This window comes from Solanum pennellii, chromosome 1, assembly GCF_001406875.1.
Source record: "Solanum pennellii chromosome 1, SPENNV200".
Classification (NCBI taxonomy): domain Eukaryota; kingdom Viridiplantae; phylum Streptophyta; class Magnoliopsida; order Solanales; family Solanaceae; genus Solanum; species Solanum pennellii.
The window spans coordinates 88,434,654-88,448,667 of NC_028637.1; the positions used below are offsets into that span (position 1 = coordinate 88,434,654).

General features: G+C 27.9%; 1 protein-coding gene across 1 annotated transcript; it reads right to left on the reverse strand.

The window, feature by feature from the left end:
- Positions 1–280: 280 nt before the first annotated feature.
- Positions 281–3,879, reverse strand: LOC107028693 (gibberellin 2-beta-dioxygenase 2-like). The gene is made up of 3 exons (XM_015229863.2): positions 3,416–3,879; positions 835–1,231; positions 281–755 (listed from the first exon to the last, which is right to left on the reverse strand). The coding sequence occupies exons 1-3, from the start codon at positions 3,805–3,807 to the stop codon at positions 507–509; spliced, it is 1,038 nt and encodes a 345-aa protein (XP_015085349.1). The 5' UTR covers positions 3,808–3,879; the 3' UTR covers positions 281–506.
- Between the last annotated feature and the right edge of the window lie 10,135 nt (positions 3,880–14,014).

The window sequence follows — 14,014 nt, forward strand, 5'->3', positions numbered from 1 at the left end:
TTGACATATAGACAAGATCCCAAATTTCAGCTTACAGTTTTTTGATGCAATGTGGTTACAATTTTTAACAAAAACTGAACCACAAGAGCTACATATATCCGACAATAACTTTCAAAGGTACTAATTTATTTTCTCTTATTAATTAGTTGTCTTAGGATTTGAAGCAAAGACAAAATTATCTTTCCATAATATGTTACGATTCAATATATATCAAAGTATAAATGTGAACTCATGACACTTCGAATTTGCCACCATTTATCATAACAGAGCGGACAACCAGTGGAACAAAATTATATATATAAAAAAACTAACTTTAACTTTTATACACTTATAACGTGAACAAAAGATTTACAATATGAATAATTATAACTATGTAATGAAAAACTAAACTACACATGCATGATGCATACACCTCCTAGGCCCTCTAAAAAGATTTTTTTTTTTACTCAATACTAAGTTATACTCTATAAAAGAGCAAATAGATCGAGTTAATAAATAATAAATCGTCATGATTGGGTATGATTCTTGAAATAGTCAAGACGACTATCAGCTAGACGTAATGAATATACAATTTGTTTAAAGTCCCCCCACTTGAAAGGCTTATAAATATTATTAATATTGTTGATTTGAGGAGGAGCACTTATCCAAGCGTCAAGAGCAGGAGCTGCAAAGTACATCATGGACATTCTACTTTTCCATGAATTTATTGACACCACTCTATGTCTTACACTTGTAAATCTACCATTCGTCAACGCCTGCATCGAAAATAATAATTCAAAAAAAAGTGTCTCGATAAATTTCAAAATGATTATTGATATTTATATTTATACGAACCTGAAAGGAGTCCCCTACAAAAACGAAGAACTCATTAGGATCAGGAGGAACAGGTATCCAAAATCCATCATGAGTATAAATTTGAAGTCCACTAACGTCATTTGATCGAAGGACTGTTAGTATTTGTGGATCAGTATGTTCTCCAAATCCAACTCTTGATTTTGATGGATTTGGTGATAGGTCCCAATGATTATTGTTTAATTCATCTTGATTATCATCATTATTAGGTGTGATAAATGGTGGATAGTGATTGACTCTGAAACAAGAGTCATTGTGTGAATTACTTATGAGCTTGCTGAAAATTGAATTGTCTTCTATCCATAAACCTTCAGCCACCAATTCAAGAATATCACAAGATAGCTTCCTAACTGCACTTACGTAATCATTTGTCACCGAGCTACAATCACATCAATAACAGATTCAGAATTTAACTTTAATTAATACAGAATGATACACTTAGATTGAAACTTGTTAAATTGTTAAGCAAACAAATAGAGATTAATTTGCACTTGATACTCTTTTTTCTATAATTACCATATTCTAAAAATTCTACTATTACTAAAAGTCTAAGTGATATATATGCCGACCAAATAAGACTAAATCTACTAATAAATGAAAATTGGTTAGTTCATTATTATTATTTTATTATCATTGACTTATCCCCTTTACCGGTAGTTAATTACTACTAATTAAATACTATATATGTAACGCTTGTCAACGCATAAAAAAACATATTATTGTGCAACTGTTTGGTGATATATACATTAAATTCCAGAAGAAAAAAAATAGTTTATGGTTGGTGATGCTATTATCTGAAAAGTTTTTCTCATCCAAATTGACCTAAAAAAAGGTTAAATGGGTCCATGCACGTACGTGTAAACATATATTTGACTTGTGAAATTATTTAGAAAACTCAAATATGACCTTTCGTTGGTCAACAGTCAGCAGCTACCAAGTATTAGGTAAGTCAGATATTTTAATACTAGACAACTTATCTTTTTCTTCTGAAAACGAGGTTTCATAATAATAATAATAATAAATCTATTTATTATATATAATATATTAATCTGTTTTCAATAGATCAATAGCTAATTTGTAGCTAGTACCTAACTAAATGAATTTTATTATCATCTGTTACTAATTCATAGCTATATATGATCAATTAACATATTAAATTTTTATTATTTAGCTATAAAATTTTATCGAGCGTAATATTTTATTTTGATTAAATTTCTTATATTTCCTTACACGTAATTAATGATGTAATAAGACCAAATTGTATAATACTAATGTATTATAATTACGTGAATATGCGAATTAGAACAATATGAATGCGACAGTAAATTCATTAATGCGTTACAGATATTATATAATTGCTAATCTTATACCCCACTTGATTTTGTTTAAGTGGGGTAATCAGAAGAACAAATTGAACTTTGTTTCCATGACCTGACTATATATATATATATATATATGTTAAAGAATGACAAAAGTCCCACATCGGTGATTAATGAGATGGGTGGACTCCTTATAAGGCTTGGGCAATCCTCCTCCCTTTGAGCTAGCTTTTGGGGTGTGAGTTAGGCCTAAGACCTAATTTCACATGGTATCAGAGCAGGGCTCGTCTCATCCGATGTTGGGGTCCATGCTAAGCACTGGGCGTGAGGTGGGGTGTTAAAGAATGACAAAAGTCCCACATCGGTAATTAATGAGATAGGCTTGGGCAATCCTTCTCCCTTTGAGCTAGCTTTTGCGGTGTGAGTTAGGCCTAAGACCTAATTTCACAATATATATATATATATATATATATATATATATATATCCATATTTGATGGAATTAAAATTTTATAAAATCAAATCAGAAATGTGAGTTATCTTAAGGGAAAAATAAAACGCAAGTTGTAAAATGAAATGGCTAGCTGGCATTCACAAAGTATTAGAGCTAATTATTATATATGCATTAATAATACTAGGGAAGTCTCATTTCACCCGGCCAGCATAATTTCAGGAATAAATTAATTAGTGGACCGGACCTACTAGCTAGTACTAGTACTAGCTAAAGAATTAATGAAGAAACATACATTAGATATAAATTATAATATATACTTTTTTTTATATGCACTTCCTCCTCAGCTAATAACTACTTTTGTAAGGCCAAATACGGACTGCACATATCTAACTAACTAGCTAAATAAAGTGCTATAAATAGCACCAACATACTATCAGACTCATTAAATATTTTCTAACGTTATTATTTATTTATCATTCTTATTAAAAATATTGTTATTTAACAAATACATTTATTCAATAAAAAAAATTAAGTAATTAATTTATCTTAGTCAAGTTAATCGAAAAAATTTAACTTCAACAGAACAATAAATAAGAATAAAATTGTAAAGTTATCTAATTTCTTTTAGAGGATTGAAACTTAAAATGATAGACAACTAAATAGGAACAGATGAAAGTATATCATTTGATTCCTCTCATCCAATCTACTTGATATGTTATATTTCTATTATTCTTCTCAACTTTATATATGAATCAAATAATATCACATAAATTTAGAAGCGAAACGCGTTACCTGAAAGTAGAAGGGTCATTAGAGAAGTTTTTGGCTCGTTGAGAAAGAGAAAGTGTATTTGCTTCCAAGAGAATATATTCAAGATCACCTTTATCTCCATTGAAGCCAATGTTCTTGCTACCATAACCAAAGGGAGCCGCGGGACCAGCGCGTCCCTTCTCAGAGACGGGACGCGAAAAGAAGTCCGCGGCTTCCCTTTCCATTCTCGCAATTACCTTCTTCGGAACACCGTGATTTATGACTTTAAAGAAACCGTAATCTTCACATGCTTTCACAATCATTTCGGACGCAATAGACTTGTCATCCGACAAGTCAATTGTCGGAACCCCAAACGCCGCGGTTTTCTTCTTGTTACCGCGGCGTATAAGGGGAGATGGAGTTGCTACTACCATAATCGAATGATAATATTATGAATTGGAGTAAGTGAGTTTTTATAATGATATGGAGTTTTATTGCTATATTCTTTTGAGTTTCGATGATGTCTATAAATAGATTGGAAAGATAGAAACGAGGGAATTAGAAGTTAGGAGTGGGACCCACAAAACGAAGAAAAAAAAGTACTATAAAATAAAATAAAAAAGCAAACAAGAAAGGGTGTGGTAGGGGTCTGGGGGACTGGGGCAGAGAAGCGTGGGGGTGTTGCCACGACCTTTGACAAACTTGTTTACTAAGTACTACTATTCAACTATTTTTATTTAGGCTTATTTACTCATAAAAAAAATAATAAAAATTAAAATTTTAACTAAATTATTTTAAATATAAAAATAAATGAGATGAAGGTAAAATTTGTTTAGTGGATTAAGGCTAGTGTTAATATTCTCAACACGTGAAAACCTGGTTTTGAGGAATGCGAATGAGGAATTTGTGCTATTTGATTGGGGACTAAGACACTATAAATTTCGAGGTTAGATATTTTCAACGCAAAAAGAATCTCGAATCAAATAAAATTTATATTAATGTGCGGATAATAATATCTTTATTTTCAATAATTTCATGACTTTATTCAAAGCACGAAGTATAATGATAATAAAATTATTACTAATTGACCTCAAATCTAAATTGATCTTCAACCACACAAGTCTACTCAAGTATTATTTAGGATAGTCTTTTTTCTGAGGCATAGACTAGATTTTTACTATTATTATCCAAAAAATAATAATAACCCTATAAGTTATAAGCTAGCCCTTGAATGAAAGTAGAGAGAATCTTATACCTTTCTCATTTTCATAACTCGGATCTAGTCGAAAATGAAAGGAAACTCAATATATCTTTTTTTTAAAAAAAAAACAAATTAAACTACTAAAAAAATGTCATATAAATAAAAATCAAAAAAATAACTTCATATTTTTTTCCTTCATCACAAATGCTATGCATTTTTTGCACCATACTAGCTCTACCTCACTAAAAAAAATAATCGGAATTAATTAAAATCAGTAATGAAGTCAGAAATTACGTTAAAGATATTCAATACTTAATATATGTGTATGAAAAATAATATCTTATTTTTATATTTCGTACAATTTTCTATATACATAATATAATTTTTTGATAAAAGGTGTTCAGTAATTGGCCATCTTAGAATCAATTACTTAGTCATACGAATCATATTAGTCAAATGAGTAAATATGAATTATATTAGTCAAATGAGTGAATTTCGAATATGAATTATTAAACCAAATATTTTTTGTATGGTAGATCTAGATTGATGAATTGAAGGGTAGGGGAGACATGGTGATCCATAGGTGGGGGGAGTGGGGAAGGAAGAAATATGAAGGGGCGGCAGATGGGGCATTAGGTGAAGTGATCATATTATAAATGTGTGACCATAGGCCATTTGTTCCAACCCAACCTCTTCTAATTGGATTTTTGTGTTTCAACACGTTATACAAACTTATAACTAATTAATTGACGCGTAATTCATCAAACAAATTGTCTACGCGGACTTTGACTCTATATTGTCCTCCTTTATTATATATATATATATTGTCGACTAACATTGTTTCATGACCTATTTATTGCAAAATATAGAAGAAGAAAAAATAGTTCTCGAAAATCTATGAATATTAATTTTCTATTATATTTCGGGTCTAAGAAATTTAAATGTATTCTTTCAGGAAAACGATATTTATGAATTTAAGGTAATGATTAATAAGTTTGGTTACTACAATAAATTGAATGTCATTAGCTTATTAAATTATCTATGTGAAAATAATACGTGTAATTTAGAGATTAAAAGCTTAGAAGAAACAACAGATACTATCAGAGAAAACGATGAAGTTCAAGACATACAATACCTACGGAACAAGTTACGCATAGGGAAGTACTTGTCGCGTAATTCTAGAAGACAACATCGGATATTTTGGATGAGAAAAGTTAGAAATAAAGCTACAAGTAGATTTAAATTTAACCAAAAAAAATTTAAAAAATCTAGAATAATATTTCATTAAATTGTCTTAATTTATTTTATTTTATTTTGTAATTTTAAAAAAATATTACTTTATAATAATAAAGGGACCATATATTTATATAAGGGTCGTACAAAAATATATTATTTTATCAAAATCGGTGATTTTCTCCATTAGTCTAGGTCGAAAAGTGTTTTACTATTTTGTCCTTCGATAGATATTTTGAAGAAATAAATGACTCTTTAATGTCCATATATTAGTTTTGGAGAAAAAAGTTAATTCTTCTCTATTATGTAAAATATTATTTATTTTGAAATAAGATGAAAAAATAAAAATATCATTTATATTAAAACAAATATATTTACTTTCTATTGTAATTGAGTTGACGTGTTATGTTAGTATCTTGTCACATATTTAAGAAAACCAACAAGAACAGAAATAATCAAATCAAAGGGATGAAAAAACTATTTAATGAATTTGATTCGATAACTCTTAAGCTTGTCCAATCGCCCTCTTATTTACTTGAAAATGAAGCAAGTCTGTTGTTATATAGTAGTAGTATAGTACTCTTAGAAAATGTGAATATAGTGAAAAACATGTCTTATCTGTTTTTTTAAACAAATATGTTTAGTCTCTTTGAAAAAAAATATTCTCAAATTATTTTATGTTCGGTCACTAGTAGAAATAAAAGTTTTTTAAAAAAAATTCTACTATAAAATATTATTTCTTCGCTCATTTTCATCGAATCATTTAACTGAAAAAATATATGACGAAAAATAAATTATCATTCACATAGTAGGAAATCTCTTGTTTTCTTTTTCAAACATTAGTATTTTTTCTTTTCCTATCGATTTATTCAAAATATCCTTAGAAAATAGTTACTTTTAAATATAAAAATAGTACTATTTCTTTTAGTAGTTGATTGTTCAATATTCTAGAAAACATTTTATTCTCTGCAAATAAGGAAAATGAGTTCCTTTGATAATTTTCATGCCTTCTCCATAGTATTTGACTAAATTAGATATAAATAATTTTAGAATATTATTTTCTGTTTTATCAATCTAACACATATATATAAGTTGAAAATTCACTTTATTTTTCTAAAAGTTAATTTTTAAGAAAACATTTTTTGATAAAATAAAATTTTCCTTTGTAATTTTGTAATCAATCTCCCTAAAATAAACTTGTGGAAGTGAGATTAGTCGCGGATTATCCTCTTTATGGACTTCAATTTTTGTGGGTATTAATAAAATATCCAATTTCTTGCTGAATAGTTTTGACTTTAGGGGATGTTTGTTGTAACGTGGAAGTAATTAATTAACTATCTTAATTAGTCTTAATGTTGTATTAGGTTAATCAAATTAAAAGAATTACTGCGTACTTTACAATCTTAATATTTTACACCACTAGAATTGTCATAACAAGTTTGTCTGCGTTGGTATTTAGACTTTGAATATAATATACATCACTATAAAAAATATTTTTTAAAAAAATAATACATATGCATATTATAAAAGACAATTGTTATTCGATACAATGTTGTTATATATGTCATTATATACTTATATTTTTTCATTCCTAAAAAGGAATGAGATCAATTACTTATGTTATCATCTACATTATTATCTATCATACAATAATAATATATTTAGTGTGATAAAGTCTGACAAGATAAAATGATTTTATTTCGAATCTACGTGTTAGTTGGATAGATTTGCAACAAGTTCCTAAAGAATGTGTGTAGTAAGTACTCTTTGAATCATTTGTTAAAATTCGTCAAATCAAATTTCCTTACGTAACTATTTTTCCCCATAAAAACAGCTGTAAAGCTTTAATTAGTAGTCACGGAGTTGTATTTTACATTATTTTATACAAGTGTTTTCAACGTTTCATACTACCTTTTGAAAAAGATGTACTATTTGAGAAGTAGTCAAAATATAAATATGAAATTACCGAGGTCTCTATGTAATCCCAACAATTAGTCTTTGTATTTACTATAATGTGGCACCTACTTCACATTTGTTCATGACTAATGTACCAAGGCACCGATAAAAGATTCTGGTGGAATGGTAAGTATAGTTTTTTATTCTTAATTAAATATTTCAAATTGAAATGTCCTTTGGTCCAGAAGTCTATTTGTCAGAGAGCTTAGACTTTTCTACGCGAATTCGGACTTAAACAGGCTTCAACGTGATATTGGACACCGAGTGAATAAATCAAAAGCACAAAAAGAAGCTAATACTCTTTTTTTGGATTCGAAATTTCTGATTAAGGAGTAGCCCTGTCTATTCAAAGATGATAAAGCTAATACTTTTTTGATTGGTTGTCTCCTTGTAATCAACCTAAAATAATTTAAAAATTCAAGATTTTTACTTTTATGAAAACAAAGAAAATTCCTAGTGGGTTATGAAAAGGTTGACGTTAATTAAACATCCTTGTCGAGGATGAATATATATGTTCAACTAAAGTTAATTTGTTTCTTTTGTTAATGGTCAACATAGACAAACTCAACAAAGAATATGCCTATATTGTTTTAATTTGACTTTGTTCTACACTTTAAGAGGCAAAAAGAGTCTAATTAACTGACCATGCACTTTTTATTTGCAGGCCTATCACTACGTACCCACATGCTCTTTCCTCTTTATGTTGTCTTAATATTTTTAATAGAGTATTAAAAATATATTAGCTAATGAGAGTACTTTATTTCACAAGAAAAAATAAGTAACAACATATATTGGTCTTTTATGTATTGGGTACGTTTAAAATAGTCCTTTTAAGAGTGTTTCACCGCTAGAAAATGACCAATTAGTGATAGATAAAATTTGAGTAAAAACCTATGAAATTTATACTACACTTATATAGTAATAAATTATTTTAAAAAATTATCTAAAAGTGTTTAGGTATGTATTAGTTAGGGAGTATCAACAAATTGTATTATCTTTTTTTTTTTTTTGTAGAAAAATTATATTATCTAATTTCATGTAAAGCAGTTCTTTAAAAAGGGTGTTTGACCAAGTTTAGAATTTATAAGTTGGTTAAACTAATTTATAAGTCTTTTTTTTTTAGTAATTAGTGTGTTTGATAAATATATTTTTTGTTTTATATTATTTGACTCTTGTTGATTTGATGCATATCTTTAAAAAAATTAATTAGAGACGTATTTTATTAAAGAAACTTTATTAATAATATTCTGAAACCCTAAATTTGACTGCTAGTGCTATATAAACGAATAATAATATGGAAATCAGATAAAAATAATTTCTTTTAATTTATTGTAATGAACAACTAAAATGTACTAACATTAATATAGAGGTCAAGTAAAATGACACAAATAATACTAAAAGTATTTATAAATCAAGTATTACCTGACCAAACCTCTCTTGTATTTTTTTTTCCAAAATCTTTTGTAATTTTCAAAATATTATTTCCTCCCAGAAAAAATTGAATTATTTTTATTCTGTTTTTGTTGTTCGTCTTTATTACGCAAAAGTACTTTTTGAATTTACAGTTTTTGGTAGTAACTTTGAGGATATTTTTGATTATTTTTTTTTAATAGAAAAGGCTTATCAATTTTCTTCTTCAAACACATTAACATGAATACACATTAAATGTACTCCCAACATCTAATAGTGTTTTTTAGTGCTTGATACGTATCATCTACTCTTAATCAACTAATTTATATGTCAATATGGACATATTACTATTTATAATTATGTAATATTTTATATGTCCACGTGAGCATATATATATCTTTAAAATACACTATTAAATAGTGCAGGAGTAAAATAACTTTTTTAAAATTTAATATCGGTCAAAGTTTGAATATATCTCAAATTTCTATATTTTATTAAAAGCCGTAATTTGAATCTAGTACCAAACATGAGGGGTCATTTTTAACATATCACTTGAGAAGTTAATTATGCCATGTTGAAAGTAATGTAGAAACAAGTAACATGAAAAAAAGTAAGAGTTTTGAATACAATAAGTGATAATTGAGAGACAAAACGGCCGAATGATTCAAATGATTCATCATCACAATCACTTTTAATGCTAATTAGCATTGTTTAAAAAAGAAACAATATAGAAACCAAATTAATCTATTTATAGAGAGACAGGCCAATAATAGACTCATTGTGAATTGGATACCTTACACACCTGAAAGATGATAAATGAATGGCTTAATTAGCTTCTTAAACGTTTAATAATACAATTGGTGACCGAGTGGTACGCACTCTTTCATTTTTAATAAGTGATCTTAAATTTAAATCTTTCTGGATATAGAATTACGTTTAAAAGGAACTGTTTATCCCCAAATGTAGAACTTTCCAGCGTATATTAAATTACTATAATTTAATTTAAGAGCATTTTTGGTATAATTAGTATTGTTCTAGTTAATTACTTTAAATTTTTTTGAGGATATTAGATTGAGAATAATGAAAAGAAATAATGATAAAAGTAATCTTTAATTTATGTCCTTAAATATTTCTTTTCTATTATACCCTCAAACAATTCGCTTAGAGTAAGGTTAACAACCAACAAGTGCGAATTCGGTGCGAGACGTACCAAAAACGCTTCGAAGAGCAAATTGAGGGTGTAGATACATAGGGCGTAAATCTTAGAATTTGGGTATAAGCTTCAAGCATAAAAACATATGTCCTGTGTTTTTTTATTATCATTTTTTATTTAAATCATATTTTTATCATTGATGTAATGATATTTCTCAAATAGTAATTGTAATATTATTTTTCTTCATTATTGGTTATTAATATCTTTCTGAAATAAAAATAACAATATATATATATATATTTTATCTATATATCATAGGTTATTTATTAAAATTTATTTGTATTATAGTTACGTTGAAGCTTTACTTTTGTTATTTTTTTAGTAATAAAAAATAAAATGTACATCAAACTACACCCCGTGGATCCATAAGACTTACGTCCGGTATCACGGGGCTTAGCTCTTGCCCTTTACCCTGTATCTTATCTCTCGTCCTTATTGCATAAAATGTCTCACCTCACACTCCACCTCTTAAATATCTAATTCAAACCAATACTACTACAACAATAACATACTTTATATAATTTACATAATAAAATTTGAAAAGTGTAGAGGGTAGATAAATCTTGTTCGAAGATCTTTTTTCAAATAAATTTTTTATCTATCTCAAAAATACAAAAATTTCTGATAAAAGGTCCCCTTCCCTTAAAAAAAAAACATAAATACTTATAAAATTTAAATTTTAAGTCCGCAAAATAGTAATGGGGGCCAAGAAATTTATATTGTTTGTACTTTATACGCATGCACGCTGGCTAAAAAAGATGTGAAGAGTTGTTGCAATATTGCGGCCAAAGGAGAGACAAACCAAAAACCGCCATGTTATGTTTTGACTTCACCTATCGTTTCACAGCCATTTTTTATTTCTTTCAAACTAAATCTGCTGGCTGATTAAATAATAATTAATTTCAATTTTTTGATTCTACCACTCAAACTTGTCCACTTACTGTCATCAACTAAGAGTAAGAGGGGCATATGACATTGACCACTACTCCAAACAAAATATATAGGAGTACTTTTTCTTTTGGTATGTTGTTTTATTCGATGTTTAGTATCTGTATTTAATATTGTATAAGGTTTCATTTGAGGGTAAGCTTTTTTATTTGAGCTTAAATATGAGATCTTTAATTAAAAAAGAAGCAATTTCATTCGATGCAATATTGATGCATAAAGACATGTCCGCTTCTAATGAAAACCAAAAACTTACATTTTGAAAAACGAAACAAAAACAAATTTTATTCTCTTCTTTTTATATATATATTGTTCACATGTTTTTTTCCCCATCTATTCGCATTAAAATAGGTATATTTGATTGATTTGAGTTTACATAATTTCATTTGGTATAAACGCTTTTTATTAAGAATTTGTTCATACTCAGAGTAAGAGAAAGAAACAGTTCCATTTCACTGTATCATGTATTTCGATAATGATTCAAATATTTTATATTTATAGTGATTGTGTATTTGTGCATATTCCATGAAGACATAATAATTGCAATAGTAATTTTCACTTATTGTTTTGAAAATTTATAAAGTATGTATGAGGTATCGCGAGAAACAAAGACATGTGCGAGCCGCTCTTGCTTACCGCCCAAGAGAACAAAAAAAATCACAAAAAGAGTTTGATAGGGAAAGCAAATTATATATATTTTGAAGATAAAAAAAGAGAGAAAAAGGAATAATTCATTCAGACAAGTACGGTACAAGCATCATATAAAAATCAACCACCATAAAATATAGGGGATTGTTTTTCGTTAATCAGAAATCTTGAGTTTGAATTTTGTATATAAAAAAATATTTAACAAGGAATGTTATTTCTGAATAAGTCCTATCCAATACGAATTCAAATTAATCCTTTATATCATAAAAAATTAAAAGAAAAGAAAATAAAATTATATAAAAATAAATATTTGCCATTATTGTGTTGATTCCTTATTTTAAGGAATGAACATGGAAGCATATTTGCCGGCCTTTTCTTCTTATTCTCCCCCATAGTCCGCAATTTTGTAGAATAAAAGCTGCATAAATATTATTTATTATTAATTATTAAATAAAATAAAGGGAATTAAGAAGGGGCAAAAGGAGAAGAATTTGGTAGTTGATAAGGAAGTTGGTCCTCTAACTTTCTTTGCCGGCCAATCATCATTCATACCCTTACACTAACAATTTTGCAAACCTACAATTATCAAATATAAATATATTATTATATATAATAATAATAAGAAGAAGAAGAAATGTCGAGTGGCACTTGCTATGTGAGCGTAGACGGTGAAAATTTGTGAGATTCTGTAATACATGTTCAATTCTAGTTGGGAGTAAAATTTGACTTGATTTGAGGAGCGGTATTTTACTTTTGATTGTACTTATATTTTCAAAAAATAAATAGTCCAAAGACTTATTATTTTAGATGTCTCCATCACAATGGAGAACTCTACGAAATGTATTTGATTCTAGTTAGATTTTTTGGAGGTTGTTCTAACTCTAAATTCTAGTTATGCCCATATAAAAGATATTATATAAGAGGATTCTCGAATATTCGGTAAATTTATGGAATATTCATAAAAGAATCAAATTCAAATCATTTTAGTTCGAAAATAAGCAGATAAATTTTATGAGAGAAAGGAAAGAATGGATTTATACCCATAATCAATAACATATTTTTATTTTTTACGATTTTATTTGTGAGTGATTTATTTTGCATCATTTCGAAAATGACATTCTCTGAGTAACTACTACCAATAATGGTGATGATAATAGTTATTCAAATACTTAGCAAATAATTTAAAAATCATATATTTAAGGTTCAATGACTTCAAAAAATCTAACTAGCACATGAAGTTTATATAACTCAACCATCTAATCTGAAAAAAGAACACACATGAACCAAAATAATGTCCAAGAGAATTTCAACACCACTGCATTTCAACACAAGAAAAATATATTACTTGCACGTAATAATAATATAATATAATATATATATATATATATTCTATTAATTGTATTCGTGTGAATTATAAATATATCTATGCTACAAAACCTACCAAATTATTGCTATGTCATGTAATTATATACTTATTAAAATTACCAATAATTTGGGTAATACAGTTTGGACTCTGGACCAACTCGAAATTCAAACTTTTTAAATATTTGGTTTGGATTTCTGAATTCTGAAAAGGATTGAACTTCAAATTTTATTTTAAAATTTTATGTATATCAATTTTAGTACAATGTACTTTTTATAGGAAAAATTGTATGTAATAGTAAACTATTAATTCAAATTAAAGGCTATAAATATAATTTGATTTAATTGTTTCTCATAGCAAATTGTTGCTATTTCACCTCTCTCCTGATGAATCTCGCTCGCCACTCTCGCTCTCTCCCTCGCCTCTCTCGCTTTTTATACAAATGCAAATGTATAAAATGTGTTTGTGTTTGTATAAAGCGAGAGAAAATTGTATATATCCATATATTTTCGTTTCTTTCTCTCCCCTCTCCTAGTCTCGCTTTCTCACTTGCCTCTCTCACTTTATACAAAAACGAAATTGTATAAAATGTGTTTGTGTTTGCACAAAGCGAGAGAAAATTGTATATATACATATATCTTGGTTCGCTCTCTCCTCCCCCCCCCCCCCCCC

Coding starts and splice junctions, on each gene's coding strand:
- LOC107028693 (XM_015229863.2), bottom strand. CDS start 3,807: ATGGTAGTAGCAACTCCATCTCCCCTTATACGCCGCGGTAACAAGAAG. Junction 1,232..3,415: donor AATGACCCTTCTACTTTCAG/GTAACGCGTTTC, acceptor ATGTGATTGTAG/CTCGGTGACAAATGATTACG. Junction 756..834: donor TTGTAGGGGACTCCTTTCAG/GTTCGTATAAAT, acceptor TTTTCGATGCAG/GCGTTGACGAATGGTAGATT.